The 21,258-nt window shown below is 37.2% G+C and overlaps 3 protein-coding genes across 7 annotated transcripts; 2 read left to right on the top strand and 1 right to left on the bottom strand.

Annotated features, from left to right (window-relative positions):
* Window positions 1–3,445: 3,445 nt before the first annotated feature.
* Window positions 3,446–9,058, top strand: LOC113714745 (protein NPGR2). Of its 3 annotated transcripts, none has more exons than XM_072063388.1 (6): window positions 3,446–3,869; window positions 4,513–4,780; window positions 4,929–5,181; window positions 5,950–7,163; window positions 7,668–7,821; window positions 8,541–9,058. In XM_072063388.1, exons 2-6 carry the CDS (start codon window positions 4,523–4,525, stop codon window positions 8,855–8,857), a joined length of 2,196 nt encoding a protein of 731 aa, XP_071919489.1. In that variant the 5' UTR covers window positions 3,446–3,869; window positions 4,513–4,522; the 3' UTR covers window positions 8,858–9,058. The 3 variants fall into 3 exon arrangements, with proteins under 3 accessions (XP_071919489.1, XP_027094594.1, XP_027094602.1); XM_027238793.2 differs by having other exon boundaries at window positions 4,500–4,780; XM_027238801.2 differs by lacking the exon at window positions 3,446–3,869 and having other exon boundaries at window positions 4,653–4,780; window positions 4,912–5,181.
* Window positions 9,059–9,349: 291 nt separating this feature from the next.
* Window positions 9,350–13,147, top strand: LOC113714733 (rho GDP-dissociation inhibitor 1-like). 2 transcript variants are annotated; one of them, XM_027238780.2, is made up of 5 exons: window positions 9,350–10,112; window positions 11,023–11,086; window positions 11,576–11,797; window positions 12,574–12,698; window positions 12,874–13,147. In XM_027238780.2, the coding sequence occupies exons 1-5, from the start codon at window positions 9,951–9,953 to the stop codon at window positions 12,940–12,942; spliced, it is 642 nt and encodes a 213-aa protein (XP_027094581.1). In that variant the 5' UTR covers window positions 9,350–9,950; the 3' UTR covers window positions 12,943–13,147. The 2 variants fall into 2 exon arrangements, with proteins under 2 accessions (XP_027094581.1, XP_027094573.1); XM_027238772.2 differs by having other exon boundaries at window positions 9,355–10,105.
* A 535-nt stretch (window positions 13,148–13,682) lies between these two features.
* LOC113714723 (phospholipid--sterol O-acyltransferase) lies at window positions 13,683–20,847 on the bottom strand. Of its 2 annotated transcripts, XM_027238760.2 has the most exons (16): window positions 20,370–20,847; window positions 19,846–19,981; window positions 19,575–19,719; window positions 19,213–19,382; window positions 19,048–19,124; window positions 18,152–18,365; window positions 17,897–18,071; window positions 17,592–17,691; window positions 16,779–16,873; window positions 16,174–16,225; window positions 15,975–16,046; window positions 15,292–15,460; window positions 14,596–14,700; window positions 14,422–14,506; window positions 14,236–14,325; window positions 13,683–13,783 (listed from the first exon to the last, which is right to left on the bottom strand). In XM_027238760.2, exons 1-15 carry the CDS (start codon window positions 20,643–20,645, stop codon window positions 14,244–14,246), a joined length of 1,953 nt encoding a protein of 650 aa, XP_027094561.1. In that variant the 5' UTR covers window positions 20,646–20,847; the 3' UTR covers window positions 13,683–13,783; window positions 14,236–14,243. The 2 variants fall into 2 exon arrangements, with proteins under 2 accessions (XP_027094561.1, XP_027094552.1); XM_027238751.2 differs by having other exon boundaries at window positions 13,683–14,325; window positions 20,370–20,845.
* Between the last annotated feature and the right edge of the window lie 411 nt (window positions 20,848–21,258).

Here is a 21,258-nt window from a genome sequence, read left to right as displayed (position 1 = left end):
TTTGGTTTTTTGAGTTTGTTAAATTTTGTATATTACTCAATTAATAGTTATTGGATCTTAAGAAAAAAAAAAGAAACTAAAACGTGATGTTTATAGAGGAGAAATATCAATATAATAAAAAGTGGGACAGAGAGTGACACAGGATGTGGGACAGAAGATCCGTTGCGTCTAAAAACTCTCTCCTAATTAATCGTGGATCACCTTAATATGTAACAACAACATTGTCACGGTCCTTTTTTTTTTTTCTGATGCGTAATTCATTTTGTATTCTGAACATGGACTTAATTTTGTTTTTTAATTATACGCATATCAAATTTATATCTTTTAATTATTTTTGTTAAGAACCCCCTGCATTTACCTTGACTTGAGAGCATCACTATAATTTCAGATGACTAATTCTATTCAAAGTTCAAACCAACCCCTTGACGCTTCAAAATTATGCATTTATCTCACTGGTTTCCTTATTTTGCCATTCTATTTTTATTACTCTGTAAAAACCAATAGGTAATAGACACACAAGTGCATCATGCAGTTTTAGCACGTGCGTGCTTATTGGTCAGTACAAAAATACTCGTCGTGCACCTTAATTAAACAAAAGAACTTTAAGGTACGGATGGCTCTGGGACCATATATTTTCATGGTGCCCAATTGTTCCTCCTATATATGAAGGTTAAAGGACTTTTTGGTAAATTACAAAATTTACAACCTCGGAAATGTGAGGGCAAATATCAACGCTCCAATTGATAACATATAATTACACGTGAAAGTAGGTTTAAAAACTTAACGATCCTCGTGTAATCAAAGGAGGAGGAGGAGGAGAAGGCCGTTGGGGTCGACGTTGGCAGACTAAGCTAAAGTATAAAGCAAGAAATGGCCACAGCATAATCATTAATCAATGCAGTTCAAACTACGGTGCGATAATAACTTGGCAATTTAATATTGAACTCCAAGCGATGCTCTCAATAAATTTAATTATTAGCATTTATTAGGTTTTTCTAGCGGTGCTTATTTAGCAAGAGCACTCCCATTAACACATTTAAAATTCGCATAACCTATCATATGTATAAATATATATATACACATACATATTAATAATTATTACACTTCATTATATTTATATACTTTTTTCTAATTAATCTTATCTTTCAAAAAATTTAATAGTTAAATTACATTTTAACGAGTGCCTATTGGATACAGCAACCATTAGACTGACCATTGCTTGAAATCCAGAGGCAGAAACATAAGGTTTGTTTGGATAGTGAAATTATCCCAAATAATATTTCGTTTGCATCATACACACATTTTCCAATTCACTTTTTTATATTCCCAACCATTTTTTTTTATCTCACATACATCATATCACAAAAAGTGCTACAGTAATTATTCCAAATAATATTTCAACTAATACCCTATCCTAGAGCGTAATCTTTTCTTTCTTTTTTTTTTGCCTCCAATTAGGAAAAGAAAAGGAAACTTCCAAGTTTGTGATTTGTAGTAGTAATTTGTTATGTGTAGTTAATGTGGACATTATAAGATTAATTGTCCTCGTTTAAGTTACAAAAACTATCAGGTTAATTGTCCCCTTAGCTTACATATGTGTTTTGACTTTTTTCCATGTTTAGAGCCAGCAATTGTAATCGATATCGAGTATACAAAGAAAATAACAGATTTTTTTTTTTTTTCTCCTGACCATAGGATTCACGCCCATCTGGTGCGATTCGTCTTTGTTATGAGAAGCTTAGGGTTAGGTGGGCAATAATTTTCTTGTGAAACTGGACCCCTTGATGTTAATTGGTACGTTAATGACAAATGACACAACTAATACTACCATGTCAAACCGAATCTGCGATTGAATCCCAAGTCACGCAATTTGTCACGAAAAGCCAGAAAGCGGAATTTGAAGGATATACAATAGTGGGACAGGCCAATTGTGCATTAAAATTGAGAGCGTTATTAGATGGCGAAATTAGTAGATGCAGCCGTCGCTATTCTGACACCGGCCCAAGCCATTCAGGCCCAGGTCCTTAGGACATTAGCAATTCCTATGACGACGCAATAAGAAACATGAGAGTTTCAACTTCCCTCCTCGGGCCCGGTCCATTCTAGAATTTCATGCCCTTCCGCGAATTTACTTGGACCGCTGGCCTTGCAGAAGTTTCATGCAGACGTTATACCTTTTCCATTCTCAGAAAAAAAAGAAGACATTATACCTTTTTTTTATTTATTTTTTGATTTTCTCTTTTTGTCAAGAAACATGAGAATTACCATTGAGTCTATCCAAATATTTACTAAAGTATGCGGAGAGAGTTTGGTATTAAATTTTCTATCATCTCTTGATTTTTTTTTTTAAAAAATTTTATCCTCTCAAAAATAAAGATTTACTAAACATAACTGCTTAAATTTAGTAATTTCTAATAACTTCCACTTCCAATAAATTTTATTTTTCACAATTACTTTTTATCTTTTGCAACAAAAAAATAAGATTCTTATAATTTTTATGGGTTTTAATAAGACAACTAGATTTTCTCTTAATTTGCACACTCATGGGGTGCGCTTTTTCCTCTAGTATATTATAGACGGTCATACATTACAAAAATGCGGTTAAAACTCAAGCCAGACATATATTTCGCACGAGAATTTATTATTATTTTTTTGTAGAATTTGGGCACATGAGTTAATTATGGCTCTCTTTTAATTCTTGGTGACTTGTTCTGTTTTAATCAAATCGAACTTATACAGTATTCGATCGAGGGTCCAAATCAAGCCAGTGGTTTGCTATCGATTCCTTTGAGGAGAATCGTGCGGGGTTGGAGACATCATCAAGAACAAAAAACAAAGTTGAGAGAATAAAGGGCAGAGAATATCTTTTGAGTGTTATTTTTTCGGAAAACAAGGTGCATATTCACTGTAAATGTAAAAGTTGTGTTGATGGGTAATTTGTAAAAACAAATTTGTGGGAGGTAGGGATTGAACCCCTGACCTCCAGCATCACCTTTAATGATGATGACCACTGGACCAAATAACCACCGGCTGTTTTTACCTACATACCACATATCTATTTTTAGAGACCCTCTCAATATTAAGTACTATCTAGTCAAATGAAAAAATGAAAAAAAAAAACTAGACACGTAAATTTTTTTTTTTTTTTTGTTACACTTCACATAATAAGGATCTTAAACAAATTTTTTATTTTCTCTCGTAGGTGAAGCTACTAGAAGTTACTACAACCCGACAAAAGTTAACCATATTAACAAGACCAAACTTTGTCCGGTTCACGAAGGAAAGTTCTTGTAACTTTTACCCGCCAATATAACAATCACTACACAAAAACATGTGCCGCGTGGCAAAATCGTAGCCTTAGAAAACTACTGACCTGCAAAGTTGGCCCCACATTAAATTTTCTCACACAAATCTCACCATATAGAAGTAAATACTTTGACATGCATTCATAACGATTTAATATTATTAATCCATTATTTTCCCTCTCTAATGCCACTTGTCATTAAACAACAAATCTTGCCCTTTACGACTTCAATTCAAGACCACCGTAGTCCGTCCCCTGTTCAAACTTCGAAGCTTTAACGGATGACCCAAATCAGCATTTGATTCAGGGTCTGTGTTTAAAGTGGCAGAAAACAGAAAAGTCTGGAGCTTTACCGAGGAAAAGAAACCAAAAGAATGAAAAAGGGAGAAAAAGCAAACAAAAGTACTAGGGTTGTTGAAGCTTTGTTCTGATTCTTGTTTAATCATAGCAAATTTGCCTTCAAAGTGGGAATTTAAAAGTGGGCATAAGAGATGAAGCTTGGTGGTGATGCCTTGTCGGCTTTCAAGCTCTGTCATCTCTTTTTTTCTTCCAAGAATAGTGAAAGGTGAGAATTTTTTGTTTTAATTTTGATTCATCAAGTTTGATAGGTGTCATTGCTTGGGTTGTTTGCAGTTCGTATCTTTTTTGGTAATATTCTATGGGATTTTACTTCATCTGTTTGGTAGCTTGCTGTGTTGGGTTGAGGTTTTGGTTTATGAATTTTGTGATCCAAGTCCCATAATTTTGGCTCCAGAGGTTCTGAAATAGGTGCCAGTTTTGAAATCTGAAATGGGCTTTTGGAAATTTTTTGATTTTAAGGAAATTTATTTGCTTTTGATGATGAAATTGATTATATCAGGCTCAAGGTTTTGAGAATAAGTTCCGAATATGTTGCTGCATACTGATTGCTAAAAAGGTTCCCATTTCTGAAATGATCTTAGTGTTGCATTGTTGTAGTCCTGTTCCTATTTAGGAATGTTTCCTCAGTATTTACTTCCTCTTTTGTTGTGTTTTTCATGATTCAGCCATGCAAAAAATAGGTTCTCATTTTTTCTAAGGTCGGGATGCTTATGTTTCTTAATTACCATTGGCATGTCCCTTCACTGAATCTCTGGACAGGATTCATTGCAATTAGTTTTTTCCCTTTAAGGAATGGATTCTAATTTGTTATTCCCTATGTTGTTGCACGCTGAAGATTTTTGAGACAGGTGACAAAGCATGAGGAATGAAAAGTTGGGCAAAAAGCAGAAGAGGGCTCAAGTTAAAGTTAAATTGCGAAAGGTCATGAATTGTCTCTGCTCAGGGGAACTTGCGAAAGCAGATGAAATGATCCCTTCTTCTGAATCACTTGCAACTAAGGATTATTCCACAAGTGTTTATTCTTCTCAAGCTGGAGAAGCTGAAAGGAAGCCTGATGCAGGCAACATTGAAGAGGCTGAATCGTCTCTGCGTGAGAGTGGTTCTTTGAATTATGAGGTGTTGTCAAAAGCTTTCTTTTCTGAACATCTTTTACTTAAGTTTTTCAGTTTGTTGCTTGTGAATGCTTTCTTAATTTGTGTTGTTTCAAAGTTGAATTATATCTTGGCTGATCCTTTGCTTGCACTAAGTTGTCCTTGCTTTTCAGGAAGCCAGAGCACTGTTAGGAAGATATGAATATCAAAAGGGAAACATAGAAGCTGCTTTACATGTCTTTGAAGGAATCGATATTGCTGCAGTTACTCCGAAGATGAAAATCGCACTTGCCAGACGAGGAGACCATCCCAGAAAACAATCTCAAAATTATTCCTCGCTGCCCATGTCATTACATGCAGTTAGTTTGCTCCTGGAAGCAATATTTCTAAAAGCGAAATCTCTTGAGGCTCTCGGGAGATATAAAGGTAGTTTTCAACTACTTGGTGAAACTTCAATCTGTTTTCTGTAAGTCCATATCATACATTTCTGCTGGTCTTTTGAGTTTTGAATGCCTTTACCTACTTTTGCTGCACTCTGATCATTCTTCTCAGTTGTTCTTTTGATAGTGACGTCATGTTAAGACTACAGTACATTTCTGATTGCTCATAATTATTATATTTTACGGTCACTCTCTTAAAATGCTTGTAAGATTTTTCCTGACAATTATTGCCCCTTTGCCAGATTACTTGGAAAATGGAGATTGCCACCTCATTTTGTTATTCTCCCAGTACTGTCCCATGTATTACTATAATTTTCTGCTTCATGCAATTGAAAAGTTGAACTTGGAGGGCTACCACAATCAAAACACCTTGACTAAGAAGTTGGATTCCAAAAGACTTTCTATAATTTCATGACAGAGATGGTGGTGTATTTCATTGTACTGGAATTTGTGGGCAATAGATTTAATACTTCTGAAATTTTTAAATTTGCAATTGATAGCTATTTAATTCAGTCTACCAACTCATGTAAGCGAGATCATTTCTATTGAATAACACTTATGCCTAGCTTTTGTACTTCCCTTTGTGTTTTGGGGGTTTGTATTCTAACACTGACATGCATGGATGTAAAGCTCTTGCTTTTTGCAAATTTTCCAAGTTTTCCTCTGAATTGGTGACAAAGAGAAGAAGGATTTGCAAGGTCAACACATCAAATTTTTATTGCCTGGCTAATACACAATTCCTATTATCTTGCAGAAGCTGCTCAATCATGCTCAGTTATTCTGGACATAGTTGAATCTTCATTACCAGCAGGCTTGCCTGAAAACTTTGCTGCTGACTGTAAATTGCAGGAGACACTGAGCAATGCTGTTGAGTTACTTCCAGAACTGTGGAAACTTGCTGATTTTCCCAGTGAGACAATCATTTCATACCGGAGGTCCCTTCTTCATCCATGGAATCTTGATGCACAAACTGTTGCCAGGATTCAAAAAGAGTTTGCTGTCTTTCTTCTTTACAGTGGAGGTGAGGCAAACCCTCCGAACCTGCGATCCCAAATGGACAGTTCTTTTGTTCCTAGAAACAATATTGAAGAAGCTATTCTTCTTTTGATGATTCTATTGAGAAAAGTTTCTCTCGATAGAATTGAGTGGGATCCATCGGTTTTGGATCACCTTACTTATGCATTGTCTATATCAGGGGGTTTAAGGGCTTTAGCTTACCAAGTGGAAGAATTGCTTCCGAGGACAATAGAACAGAAAGATAGGTATGAGAAGCTGGCCCTCTGTTATTATGGAGAAGGCGATGAATGGGCTGCTTTGAATTTGTTGAGGAAGTTGTTGAGTAGGGCGGTTGATCCAACATGTGTTCCAGCATTGCTATTGGCTTCCAAACTTTGCGGGGACAGCTGTTCATATGCAGAAGATGGGATTAGCTTTGCTCAACGAGCCATTGAAAGCTTGAAAGGAAGATGTGATCAGTTGACTGGTGTTGCCAATTTTCTAAAGGGTATATCACTTTCAAATAGTTCCAGATCAGCTGTGAGTGATTCTCAGAGGGTACAGAGACAGACTGAGGCACTTCACTCCCTAGAAATTGCCGGTAAAATTACCCAGATGAAGGACCCCATGATTATTTACCATCTTAGCTTAGAAAATGCTGAACAAAGGAAGTTGGATTCTGCATTTTATTATGCAAAATTCTTGCTCGAATTGGAAAATGGTTCTAATCCTAGGGCGTGGTTATTATGTGCTCGCATATTATCAGCTCAGAAACGGTTTGTAGATGCCGAAAGTATCATTAATGCAGCTCTAGATCAGACAGGAAGATGGGATCAGGGAGATTTGTTGAGAACTAAAGCTAAACTCCAAATTGCACAGGGTCAAGTCAAGAATGCAATAGAAACCTACACTCAGCTTCTTGCTGTTCTTCAAGTTCAACTCAAAAGTTTTGGTTCAGGGCAAAAGCTTGAGGTATGTTTAATACTTGCTTATTAGCTAAATTAATGTCTTCTGCAGCCTCAGTTTTACAATTTGAATATTATAAAAAAGCTTTTATTTGTAGCACTTGTAATGTTGCCTTTTGGGCCATGCATTTATAAAGATTACACCCATAGGTATTCGGTAGCTTGCATGATAATTACCTTTCTTTATGTGATGTTAGAGGCACTAGCTCCTACTTATAGCATGAATTTCTTCAGAAGCTAACTTAAACTTTCAGAACCTCAGCTGGCTAGCTTCTTCTGGTTTGTTCATGTAGATTAGGTTATGCATATGTCGCATATTATAGACAAATTAGTGGATTGTCACCTGTCTCTTCATTTAAAGATGTTTAACAGATTCTTCTTTTGTGTATGCCTAACTTGTTTTGATCAAATCGTGTTAGACAATTTTAACTTTTTGAGTTCATTTGTAGATTCTAAAATTCACACACACACACACACACTCTATCTCTCTCATGCGTTGATCATGTGACAGGGTGGATGGAAACAGAATAGAAATTTGGAGCTGGAAACTTGGCATGATTTGGCTTCCATCTACATTAGATTGTCTCAGTGGAGGGATGCTGAAATCTGTCTTTCCAAGTCTGAAGGCATAAATCGTCATTCTGCTATGAGGTGGCACACTGCTGGTACATAAATGAATACTTGTATTCCTCATTCTGCTATATTCTGTTTGTATCTTGCATCTTGCTTCTGATTGTGAAAGGAGAAGGGAGATCATATAAGAGAAAGGGATTTTGATTGAGATGCTTTTTAGATTTTGCATGAATGCTTTCGAAGTTGGTTTAATCTTGTCTCCCATTATAAAAACAACTGGAGATGCAGTCTATGTGAATGATGGTCGGGGGGAAATATTTATTCAGTAAAGTTAAATTAGCTCTTAATACCTACTCAGAGAATCTATCAAAGATTGCTTTTGGCGATTGAAGGGACAAGAATTAATGTGCTTTTTATGTCTTCAAGGATGGTTGATTTATCATATTCCATCATACCCTTATTAATGATAATTATGGATGATAGGACATATGCCTTGGAGCATGCAGTTAAGGTAAGTTGGTGTTGTGGTTTAATAGTTTTACTCCAGCTGTAAATGGCGTCATTATTGCAAGCTTTGTTGTTCAAAGGGGTCAAATGAATCAGAAAGTGAGGGTATAGAAACTTTCTGGTTCACCATCTTTTGCCAATTTCTTGTGGCTAGTCCTCTTGTCTGGTGAAAAAATAAGAACGGTTACTTTTTCATGTTCTCGTACAATGTATGTTTGAGTCCTTGTATTTCCAGTTGTTGGTGGTGGTGGTTGTGCATGCAATCATCTTACCTGTAAGGTGTTGCTTGATGTGATACATGCAGGTATGCTTCACGAAGCTAAGGGCCAGCACAAAGAAGCCCTTAAAGCTTTTGCACATGCTCTGAGTATTGATCCCAGTCAGGTCCCAAGTCTAGTCTCGTTGGCAGTGGTTCTTAGACGGATGGGCACTCAATCACCTGCAACTGTTAGAAGCTTTTTGACGGAAGCAATACGGCTCGACAGAATGAATGCTTCTGCGTGGTATAACCTTGGCCTTGTTTTTAAAGATGAAGGCCCTGGCTCAGCTACAGAAGCTGCTGAATGTTTCGAGGCTGCTGCTTTCCTTGAGGAGACGGCACCAGTTGAGCCCTTCAGATGACCACCTATGCCCTGTCTCTGTGTAGGAGGCATTTCGGTTGCTTTAATGACCTGTATCTCATTCGTACATAGTCGAAGCAGACGGGCGTTTCTCTTTTTGTTACTTGGGTCGGAACACGTTGTATTATATAAGAAGAGCAATTAGAACTTTGATTCTTAATTTACTCTGCCCTCAGTTGTAATTGCCTTTCTTTTCTTGGTATTTCTCTGGCTGTGTCCTTGCCCTTGCTACGTTAGTTACCCTTTGAGCTCCGAGGGACGATGAGATTTCATTTGTTTACTAAACGTGTCATTAATAATTGTGGGCAAAATGGATTAAAATGACACAGGCTGATGCATGTACCAGGGCGCGCGAGTCAGGAATCACGAGAAGTACATAGCTGCAATAAACATGGGAAAACCGTATTGTACAACGCGCCGACAGAGTAGACGCGAAAGAGAGACGAGAAAACCGACATTTAACATGGGACGTAGCACACTCACATTGTCGTGTCGTGTGTGAAACTGTGACTGTTGAGAGAGATTTTGTTGACTCTTTACCCGAGAGTTCCCCACCCCAAAACAAAAATGCCAAAACAGTCACGCTGACGCACCCATCCCTCCCTCTCCGCCCCCTGCCCCCAACAACGAGCGCCCCATGCCCCAGCGCCCACCTGCCGGGCCGACCCTCCTGGGGGGTATGGTACTACTGTGAAATGTTGCTACTTTTCTTTTTCCCCCTACTTTCTGTCTTTCAGAAATATAGAAATGTATAGGTGTCCCCACTTCGGCCATTAAAGTACCCAACTTTCAAAGTTTCTACTGTTTTCAGTAGGTCTTTGCTGACTGGCTAGAGCTCGCATTTTTCTAGCAGAGCGTCCGGTTGTACCTTATTTAGGAGTAGAACTTTACTGCTTCTATTTCTGGAACTACTTGTCTTTTCCTTTCCTTTTTTTGTTTTTTGTGTTAGAATTAATTACTCATTGGAGTACTAGTTTCCTGTTGATCGCGATTTTGTGGAGGAGAGATGCAGGGTGGTGGCAAGAGGGAAGAGGCAGGGCCTTCTTCTGCAAGTGGGGTTGTAAAAGATTACCCGAAAGGACAATTAGAGATCAATGACAAGGCTGAAAATCTTGCAGTGGTCAGCAGTGATGATGAGGAGGAGCAGCATCAAAACCATGATGAGGGTGACGATGCTGATGGGGGCAAAATTGCTAATTTCGTTCCCGGCCCACTTATTTCTCTCAAGGACCAGATTGAAAAAGATCAGGTTTCAGGTTTTATTTTCCCTTTTTTTTTCCATGAATTTTACTGTCGTTTAGTATTTGTAACTATTTTGTAGGTGATGCAGTTTAGCTGCTTGCCTTATTTCATCAATTTGATTTTTGAAAGATTGGGCCTTTATCTCACATGAACACACACTCACGCGTACCATTGATGTTTTTCTCCCCCATTTTAGGCTGGTGGCTGTTCTACTATATGTCCCTTTATCTCTTTGATTTATCTCAAAGTTTGAATTTTGTATTGTTGGTTTTATTTCAAAGTTTGAATTTTTCCCGACCCTATTAGTGTGGCTGCTTGAGGTAATTCATACACATGCTTCTCTTTGTCTTTTTGCTGTTTAGTTTATAGGGATTCAAGAGAATAATAGTAGTCAAATAAAAGATATAAAGAGAGGTATAGCTAACAGAAGTAAGAAAAGAAAATGTTTGAAGTACTTCGTTAAAGAAATAAATGAACAAAAGGAACGAAAAAGATAAAATAGTGGCGAAAATATCACTTTATAGAGCTTTAAAGTTGAAATTCTCTTGTTTATCAGCCACAGTGCATAGTAGTTATGAACGTATGCGAAGATTGTACGTGAAGATTGATGGCTAAGTGTTCGTATGTCTTTTGATTTCTAATGCCATCAGGTAATTTGTTTCCTCGTGTCCCTTAATTTTAGGTTTTACATGAACATACCACTTACCATTATTATTTCTTGGTGTTTTCTCTTGGCCTTTTAAGTTTGCATTCCTGTGTTGGGTGGTTTGCTATGCTGATTGACCACTAAATTCTGTTCCACCTTTCCTGTTCTAGGCCTTATATTAGAAGTTGAAAAACAAAAGCACTCCTTAAAGTATATAATTCATTCATCTAGGTAACTGAAGTATATTATCAGTGGTTTAATTGGCCTTTTTCTCTCAGGAGGATGAGAGCCTCAGGAAGTGGAAAGAAAAGCTGCTTGGTTGTCTTGAAAGTGATTTAAATGGTTGGTTTTCTAGAATTTTTTTCCATAGTTTACACCATTCTAGCTCGGTTTATTTATGCAAAAATTGCTCTTCTTTTATTTAAATAAAAAAAATGTTGGTACTATTAATGAACTCCCAGGAATATGCAGTCGACTTTCGTTCCTTTACTTCACAAGAGCAAATTCTACAAAAATAGTTGTCCTCCCACAACCAGGAATCAGTTTTCAAATCTGTGGCAAAAATCAGCCTTCGAGACTTACTGAAGACTGATAAAGACAGTAGGAGGACGGAAATGAGAAGTAAAAGGGAAGGGAGGGGAGAAGAAATAAATATAAGTTTTGTCTCAATAGATAACTGAAGTTGACTTCATTATTTTGGGAATCCTAATAAAAACAAAATTATATTTTTCTAAATTTTCAATGAAAATGCAATAATTTGGTAATCAATCCTTTCTAGCTTTATTCTGATTAGTATAGCTTAATTTTATGAAATTTTATGTGTTCTGTTAGGGCGAGTGGAGCCTGAAGTTAAGTTCCATTCAATTGGAATTTTATCCTCGGACTTTGGGGAGATTAATACTCCCTTGCCTGTTTGTGGAGACCAAAGCAAACCTGTACTATTTACTCTCAAGGAGGGGTCTGAGTATCGGCTAAAGCTAACGTTCTCCGTTCTTCACAACATTGTATCAGGTCTGGCTTACACAAATACTGTTTGGAAAGGTGGAGTTGAAGGTTCGTTTTCTGACAGTTTCAAACTTTATTCTGTTAATGACGAATCTATTTATTGAATGTTACACATTCTGCATTTAGTTTATTCCCAAACTTTAATACTCATAACTAGCATGTTATATCCTTGTCTAAGATGACAGTGACCAGTGAGGACATAATTGGATGCGCTTGTTACTATACTTGTCCAGCCCTTCAAGTGTTGTTAATTTCGATTGTCACAATGGACTAAAGATGTTCTCAATAGCTTTTTTGTTAAGTGCATCATATCTCCTTTTCTTGTCCAAGCACAGAGAGGGCTTGCATCCTCTGAGCTCTCACTCATCTGGTTTCCTTGTTAGTAAATCTCATTCTTTTCATTCTCGACTAAAATGCTGAAAAGACGATGACACAACACAGAAGAAGATTACAGTTGAGTCTAAATTTTGAGTTTGGTTTTGACATCCCAGTTCGTGCTACTGATAATTTTGAGTCCATTTAAAAGTCAAAGTTACTTTGCAAAAACATCCCCACTTTGATATTCTACAGTAAATTCAGGTTCAAATAGAAGTTTATCCAATCTTATCAGTTTTGAAGAAAGAGAGGTTTAATGGAAGTATTCAGGGGTCACTTTGGTAGCAAAGGAGTCATTAACAAATGGTAGAAGCTAGTAATAATCTCTCTCTCTCTCTCTCTCGAAAGTGGAGTTATTGTTTCCTCAGGTTGCATTACTGATCTTATATGACCTTCATTTGCATTTAGACGCTTCTCATTTAGTCCTTCAGCTTGATTATGTATTTCAGTGGATCGAAAGAACGGAATGTTGGGCACGTTTGCTCCTCAGCGAGAACCATATATCCATACCTTAGAGGAGGAGACCACTCCATCTGGTGTGCTTGCCAGAGGAAATTATACAGCAAAGCTTAGGGTGGGTTCATTTGAATTTATACATTATGCAGTTTCTGTTCCTCGCTCAGACAGCATTTTGCAACATCAGTCATTTCGAATGTCAAGCATGGTGAAAGAACCAGTTTCATGTGCCAAAATTTGTTTATTGATGGTATATATTACTGATTTTGCTGTACCTCTGATTGCTGGTTCAGTTTGAAGACGATGATAGAAGATGTCATATGGAGCTTGATTATGTCTTGGAAATAAGAAAGAGCAGGTAGCCTGCAGCCAAGTCGTCATTGAACGCTCTTCATCTGTCATTTGGAGATTCGTTTTTTCGTTTTCCCTTATTTTTGTCAGCCAAATCTTTCGATAGCGAGCTTGCATTTCCATTTACCAGCAATGTTTGGCTCTGTGTAGTTGGTTTTCTGGTATTCACGAATCATCAATGCTGAGATTTCGAAAGTGTTCCAACTTTCTCACTCATGCTTAACTTTTAAAGTGTGTTGCCACCTGATCGTTCACACAAAAGGTAATCATAACGAGAAGGGCTAATTACGCTAAAAGCTCGAGTAATTGCGTCATTTAATCATACCAGCAAAATGAATGACCAACAGTTTTTGGTTCTTCTACAGTTATCATTTAGCTTTTCAGGAAAGGGAGAGTGACAGGAACTCTTCAATGTATACCAGCAAACAATAATATCGTTGAAACAATTGATTTCAGACCGTTCAGTTGAGTAACTAGTTGTACAACACCATGCAAAATTTTCCTTTTCCAAAGAGGCCGATATCATATACAGTAATTCTGGCTTACAGCAGTATCGGACCTCATTCTCACAAAAGCATGTCCGGCTGCCTTTTTCAAGTACGGGTACCCATTTTCTGTAATGCATTATCAAATTAATCCTCCATCGAAGTTGAACGTGCAGCAGCCAGTTCATGTGAAAAGGTTTATAGGAAAAACATTCAAATGAAAAGCGGCATAAAAATTACCTTGTTAAGATGATATAATTATGGTGTTGATATAAAAGTGCCTCTGATTACTACTAAAAAGGATGAGGAAAATGTACAGGAACGAGATCATCTCATCAATCTGGCATAATGAAACTGATCCCGATTACTGCAGAAGCATATCAAACAAAGATCAGTACAATCAACTTCAGTGCAAATATTACATTTTTATCGCCTAAAGTATCAATGAGTATTGGTTTTCTTCCAATGGTAAATAGATGTGCAGGGACATATATATTCGAGCTCAGGGGAATGGGGTCTCATATTCCATTTTGGTTGGAAAAAGAGCTTCGGGCAAAGCATCACGAGATAGTGCCATTGACCTACTCCTGCTGCTGCTTCTTTGATTCCTCAAATTCCCGATATGTGAATTCGGGATCCAAGTCGGTATCTTCCGTACGAATTAGTGCTGTCAATGAGGATCTTATTCCCTTCCCTCCCCCCCCTTTCTTTTTTCCCCCTCAAAACACTTCTCCCAACAATCACCCTGAATTGTTTTACTTCCTGTGCTTTGAGCTCCTACTCAACCTCCAGACAAAGAAACAAAATTCTCCACTTTACCTCATAAATTATACATAATGCAAGAGCAGATCAGCTGAACTATTCCTCAATCTGCAGCTCTGTCCAAGATGAACATCCCCAAATACATATCTGAAACATCACACCTTAGTGAATTAGATGACCTTTGGTATTCTAAAGAAAATAATTGCAGGACAAATAATGGTTTTACTGGAAGGCCAACAAAACCTGTATTCGCAATGCTCAGGCCATGCACACCGAGCTTTTCCATAATCCCAGTAGCAGTCTTCGTCCCTTAGAGGTCCCCGCTTACCTATCGTGTAATACTTGTAAGACAAGTTTGAAAACACACCCCCCTCTCCCAGAAAAAAGGAAAAAAAGAAAATCAAAAGAAATATCCACCTTTAGTAACAAAATTTGATTTTTTATCAGGATGAATGTCATGCCACATCTCCAGCCATAGTTCCCGCATCAAAACCGGTGACCTGACAATATTCCTGTGATTTGCTGTAAAAGAGACATATTACAATTTAAATGAGCAAGACTTGTATCATATTGAGATAGAATAAAAAGAACATGTCAAAGTTGCAACAGGAGAATCAGTCATGCCTATATAAGATATGGCAATGCATATTCATCATTCATCAACAAAATCAAAATAAATTACAGTAACAAGCCATGCAGAAAGATGAAGTAGTTCATACTTTATATGAAGTTCACGTAATTCCTATTTGTAAGCCAACTTTCACAAAAAGAAATAGGTTCTGCAAGTGGAAAGACAATGGTATCTAGCACCCTTGAAAGCAGAAAAGAAAGACAAATAAAAAGGATCCCTGCAGGTAATTTCAGTCATGTTTTGTCTCATTTTTCCATGAATACATACCTAATAGGAAATACAAGTCAAATAAGTGGTAATATGCATGATAAAAAGGACCCCTATGCAGTATCAAGCAACAGGACAAGATTAGAGGATATCCATCCCCCAACCACCAAGGGTAACAATTTTTGTTAATTTGCCAATGACGAAGGGTAAGAGTCATCTTCCATAGCAAAAAAGAACATGTACGACCAAAATTCAAAGTAAGATGGTTCAGATACCTTTATCAAGCTCCCAGACAGCTGTCCTCTTCCCTGGAATGCTTTCAGAATCTTCATAATAGGTTATGTACTTCTCCCGAGGTGACCGTGTCATGTTGGGTAGGATATCTGCTTCGTGGTGATGTTCTACATGTAATTCAACTTGTACATCTGAGCCATCATGCTCTGACTGCAAGAGTAACGAGCAAAAGGAATATATATATATATATATATTATAAATAAAAATCAGAGAGGAAAAGAGCAAAAATGTTGTTCTCAAGGTATTCACCTTGGCAACCAACTCATATGTCTAGCTAATCAGAAGGGAGGAAAAAAAGAACCATAGAGTAGGGAAACAGGATGGCTATTATCAGTGAACTTGTGTCAATAAGCTTTTCAAATATGGCAAATCCAGTACAGCAATTGCAGCAACAAAAGAAACCAACATTTCTTTCATGTTTTTTTCTTGCATGGTAGGAGGTGTTTATTTAGAAATTCTAGTTACTTGTATTTTTTAAGATGGTAATGTGACATTTGATTCTAAGTTTCTATTGAAAGAAACAGGAAAGATATTTTCATTAAACTGCTTGTGCGTCAGGTCAAGGTAAAAATCTCAATCCTAGAATAGTCGAATGAATCAAACTAACAGCAGCACTTATTGTATAACGCATAAAAATTATGATTTTACGCACTAACTGAAGTACCTGAGGAGCCCTTGTTATGTTCACTTTTGGTCCCAACCAATTCTTGCACCAAGAAAGGGAGTGATATGGTACCTGCCCCAAAAAAAAAAAAAAAAAAAAAAATTACCGCACCTATTAATGAAACTGAAGTTCAGACTCCATAAATGTCAATGCCTCAAATTTGTAGTATGGATGTTAATATACTTATTCACAATCATACCGTCTCATCTCCACTAGCTGCACCTGGATTTCCTTCAACCAGATTCCCTGATCTGCACAAAAGTAAAAATGGGAATTTGCATATCTACGAAACATTTTCCAGGATATTAACAGAGCAGAACAGCATTTAGAAAGCTCAATAGAAACATGGGATAGAGAATCATTGCCGAATTGATTTCATCTAACACATAAAAAAAATGCAACATTGTTCCTTACTTCTAGTGTCATATGAAGGTTAATAATAATGCACTTGCGCTTCTTTTGCTTTTAATGGTGCAACATATATGTTTATCTCATTATGACATTCAATTCTTTTTTACTACAATCTTCAGACTTCTAACTTCTGAAAAATATCATGTACATCATAGCATGATTAAGTTTTTACTAGTTCCCAAAGGCCATAATACCCACTAAACAAATTACAGGAAATGTCACAAAATCTTGCATTTATAGTTTAAGTTGGTCAGGAGAAGTATTAATTCAAAGTCATCATTCTCTAGGTGGAGCAAAAGACATCTCAGATGGTAACACTTTGAAACTTCCATGTGATATGATCATTTAATATCTTTTCTCAAACATGCTAGCCTTCTCGCTAGCGGAAGTCACCTGGAGTACAAAGATCCTTCAATTTCATATATCACATCGGTTATGATCCAATTGTCAGGATACGGCTTCCCACTAGGTGCGAAGTAGTAACCAACCTGTTAAGTTAAATGAAACAAAAAAACCACAAAGATTATTTCCATATGCATTATTGACAAAATACAATTAAAAACCAGCAAAGCCATCATTTAAAGGAAGTTAGGATTTGAGTTCCATACAATTGTAAGTAAAAAAATAATATTCAAAACTACTACATATTAAATTAATTCATGAACATACTTAAAGTGGCAGAACATTTCTTTCAGATACAGAAACAGCACAGACCTCCATTCACAAATTTTCTAAGCTATGAATTAATTAAATGGCCAAACATCTCAGAGATCATTTTACAAATTATTTGACTAATGAGAATAAAGCATTGTTGAATGTGGTCAATACATGATTATTCTTTTCTATGGTACTCAATCATCATACTGGGGCTTAAGTTGAATTACAGAGTAATAAAATCAAGATCTAGAGATGGCAACAACAATTTATATTTACTAGAAGAATTTAAGTGGATGAGAGTCATTTTACGCTCTCTCTTAACCCCTAACTATAAGAAATCTAGAACTTGAAATCAGAGAAAGATGCTTTAGAGAGCAAAATAGGAAATACAACAAGAGCAGTAAATAGATAGAAGAACAATAACCAGAGATGGAACCCTGGAAAATTCATGCTGTTACAGCATAAAACAAGATCAGGCTCAATACTAATACAATTAAGAATTCATTATAGAATATACAATATGAGAATAGCATCACAACATAAATATACCTCTGTTTTCATATCGATTCCATAAATACAAAATATATTCTTCAGAGGAGGTCTTTCCCAAGGTGTTAGGGGATTTAGAACTGGATCGCCATGGTATGACCTGAAATATGGAGGATTTACAGTAAAGGAGGGCTAGACTACAAGCAACCGATTTCAGTAATCCAGTCAAAGTTAAAATGAAAGCCTTTGCAAATAAAGGCAGGGTGGCAGAAGGAACAGTCAACTATGTCATTGCAGGTGCGTTTCTTAGTAATTCATTGCTAGGAACAAACGTTGCATCTCAATTAGAATATTAAACAACTCACTTCTGCATTTGATACAGCAGCCTCTGGCTATCAGGATCATAATCTTCTATTGCTTTGAAAAAAGTCCCTTCTGAAATTTCACGAGCAGAAAAGGATAACTGAGTAGGAAATCCACATTCCATGCCAGATGAGTTGGCCTGTGCAATATCCACAAAAGATGGATAAGCATCATCCCCTACAAATATGGCAAACAGAGCCTATTAGCACATGTAAACGTAAGAAGTTCAAATATTAAGTCTGGTCTCCAAACCAAACCTCGAACTGAAGGAATCTCAATGTTAACTATATTTGTTGGCCATCCAGAGAAGTTTGTCTGGAACTCGTGTTCATCACAATGGTAGGCAAGATGACCTTTTTTGCTTCCAATGGAGAAATGCTTCCAGTACGCATTATCTGTTCTACAATATTTGGAAAATGGCATCATCCATAACGAAGAGCCAAAAGAATTGAACATCAATCGAGCTGTACCCTGGTAACTTGCCAAATTATATATAAAAATGTGTTATTGCAGGCATCAGTTATCAGAGGGAACACCATTCATAGATTACCGTTAAACATACTGCTAAATTTAGATAAGAAGTACATGCTAATTTAAGGAAGGACTAAAGCTGAAGGTACATGAAGCTAATTAACAGCATGCACAAATATTAACATAAAAGGGTGGTGTTTCCTTAATGGCTAGACACCATATCAAAGAAAAATAAGAGCCAACAATTAAAATCAACAAAATAGTTAGTGAAACAGTGTTTATTCCTAGAAATCTAAAAGTACTTTTTTGGCAGAGGACGGGAAGGGGTTTTCTCTCACATGACAAAATTGAGAATTCAAATGCCTTTACACTACCGGAAAGAGAGTTCATGATAGACTAGCCAAAACAAATGCAACTTTCCAGGTTGTGAAAAATTCTTACTCTTGAAAAGTTTCTCCAGGGTAAACAATTAATCAACTATTTCAACCACATTATTACTTGAGAGTAGAGATGCATGATAGAATAATGTATGAGTAATGTGGGTAAGAAAGCATAATATTCACGCTCCAGCTTACTTTACTCTTTTCTTTTCTTTTTTCCCTTTGGGGCCTGGGGGCGTAGAATAAATTCTGCCAGTTACAGAAGATTGATATGTCAAACAACTATAATTAGAGAAGTTGACCTCAGATATAGGAAGACCAAATGTAAGTCCAGACAAAGTTGCTTTGACTGTCTCGATTGCACCAAGAAGAGGAGCTCCTAACATCCAACAAGCAGCTTCAGATACATCAAATATCAAGATGTTATAGTTTATAATTAGAAAACTTCTAGAACTGTGAAATCATACCAACAGCAAAATAGGCATGGATATGATCATCTAGCCACTGGATATACTGTTTAGGTGCAATTTCTAATTTCAGCCATTCCAAGAAATATCTGAATACATTGTTTCCCAACGAATGAGCAAAAACTACTGAGGGTCCACCTCGAAGCTTGAGAGCAGTTTCAAAAGTCAGCCTACACGTAAAAAACAAAGAAAGCACATTAACCAAATGAGGGTTTTTTGAGTTAGGCAGCACGGCAAAGCTGTGGACACTTCATAAAACTTCATCAAGGGAAGGGATCTGCTCAGAGCATTTTGACTCCCCTTTAGGGTAGTTACATGATAAAACAATACAAAATGAAGTTTTATAATGAAAAGGTACAAACTTGAGCTTGTGAAAGTAAAGATCCCTCTCCTCCAGCTTTGATGGTGACAGCCTCCAGTCATAAGGAACAGCAATGATAGCATTAGCCTCAATACCGAACTCAATGCACCACTTAACCCATTCTTTCCACACAGATGAGAGAGGACCTGGCGGTTACATGTGGAAAGTATTGACATGATGTCGATCAGCAGAAGACAGCACAGAGTATTTTTAATCTTTATAACAAAGGTAGAGATTTCAGAGGTGGTGGAAATTGCCAGTAGGTAGGGTACCAGTAATGTAACCGGGATCCAGCTCAGTGATGGCAGAGAGACCACTGTCAGGACGGGACTTGCATTCGGGATGATCTGTCTGGTTGTAAGGATCAAGCGACATGCACTTGAGCCAGCAATTAACAGTAGAAAGAAGCTGCACAAAACCATTCCGAAAATCCCCTTGTTCAGGCAGCCCTCCCAATGTTAACTTTTGCGCATTTGCCACTAATTCTAACAACTCTAACTATGTAACAGTAAGCTAGTATTAAGAAACACTTCACCAGTAGAGATTGATTAGGCAGTAGCATCGACTAGTATCAGAATCAATCCATTAGGCAACCAAAAGATTTTTTGTTTTTTCTTCTTTTTTAGCAGGATACTTATTAAACATATGCACACAATCACTTAGATAAACTAAAAAGACACAAGTTTAAGATGCATGTAGTGATAAAATGAGCTGAGGAGTAAGCTGTTGGGAAAAGAAGTAGAGATAAAAGTCCTTAGCAGTAATAGACGATAGTAGAGTAAAGAAGAGGGGATACTTTGGTTGTGTCGAGCCAAACCAAATCGAGGGGATTGAAATCGAGAGGAGAGTAAGGGCAGTCGAGTATTGACCAAGCTCTGAGCTGCGTGGAGGCGAAACCCGGGATGATTATCCCCGACAGCTTCAAGTAATCTCCGGTGAAGTCGCCACTGGCACTGGCGGCGTGTCCTCCTCCATTGCCAGTGGCCAGCAGTAGTAGGAGAAGGAAGATGATACTAGGAGTTTTGATTGGGACGTTGAGTCCGACGACGACTACGACTTGTCCTCCTCTCATAAGCGAACTTGCAACACCGCTGTTGGTGGCGCTGGCAATGGCCGGTGTTTGTGTGGCGGAATCGTTTTTTGGTAGTATTCGGTTTGGGAGTTTCTTCCTTTCTTTCTTTATTATAATAATATTAGTATTTTTTTTTATTTTTTTTCCTTCTTCCTAGTTCCACTTTCAACCGTGTGCTTGATGATGGTCAAAGTGACTAGTAAAAGTCCAGCAGAACCATGATCAATATGAAAAGTCCAGCAGAACCATGATCAATATGAAAAGTCCAGCAGGACCTTTCTATGTTTTCATACTACTAGTCTACTACTACTACACTTTCTAGTGTATTTCCCATGTTACCCCTGCTTCTCGCTTCAATTTGTCTCGCGGTCCCGCATGGCTTTACTGTTATGTTTCTTATTATGGGATGGGGAAAGGCTACGTGGACCCACGATTTCTTCAGTCAAACTCTAGTTAGTAACACGCACACCGATTACGTACTGTTGAGATAAAATGCTATCTTTTTTCTTTTTAGGTACCGTTAGGATAAAGTACTATCTTTTTTTTTTTTTTTTTCCAAACGATAGAAATCTTTTTTCTCTTTAGATACAATAAAAATTTAGATGGATGATAG

Source organism: Coffea arabica, chromosome 1e (genome assembly GCF_036785885.1).
Source record: "Coffea arabica cultivar ET-39 chromosome 1e, Coffea Arabica ET-39 HiFi, whole genome shotgun sequence".
In the NCBI taxonomy this organism is placed as follows: domain Eukaryota; kingdom Viridiplantae; phylum Streptophyta; class Magnoliopsida; order Gentianales; family Rubiaceae; genus Coffea; species Coffea arabica.
Note: the sequence above shows the minus strand (reverse complement) of the source record. Positions and strands in the feature narration are given on the sequence as shown.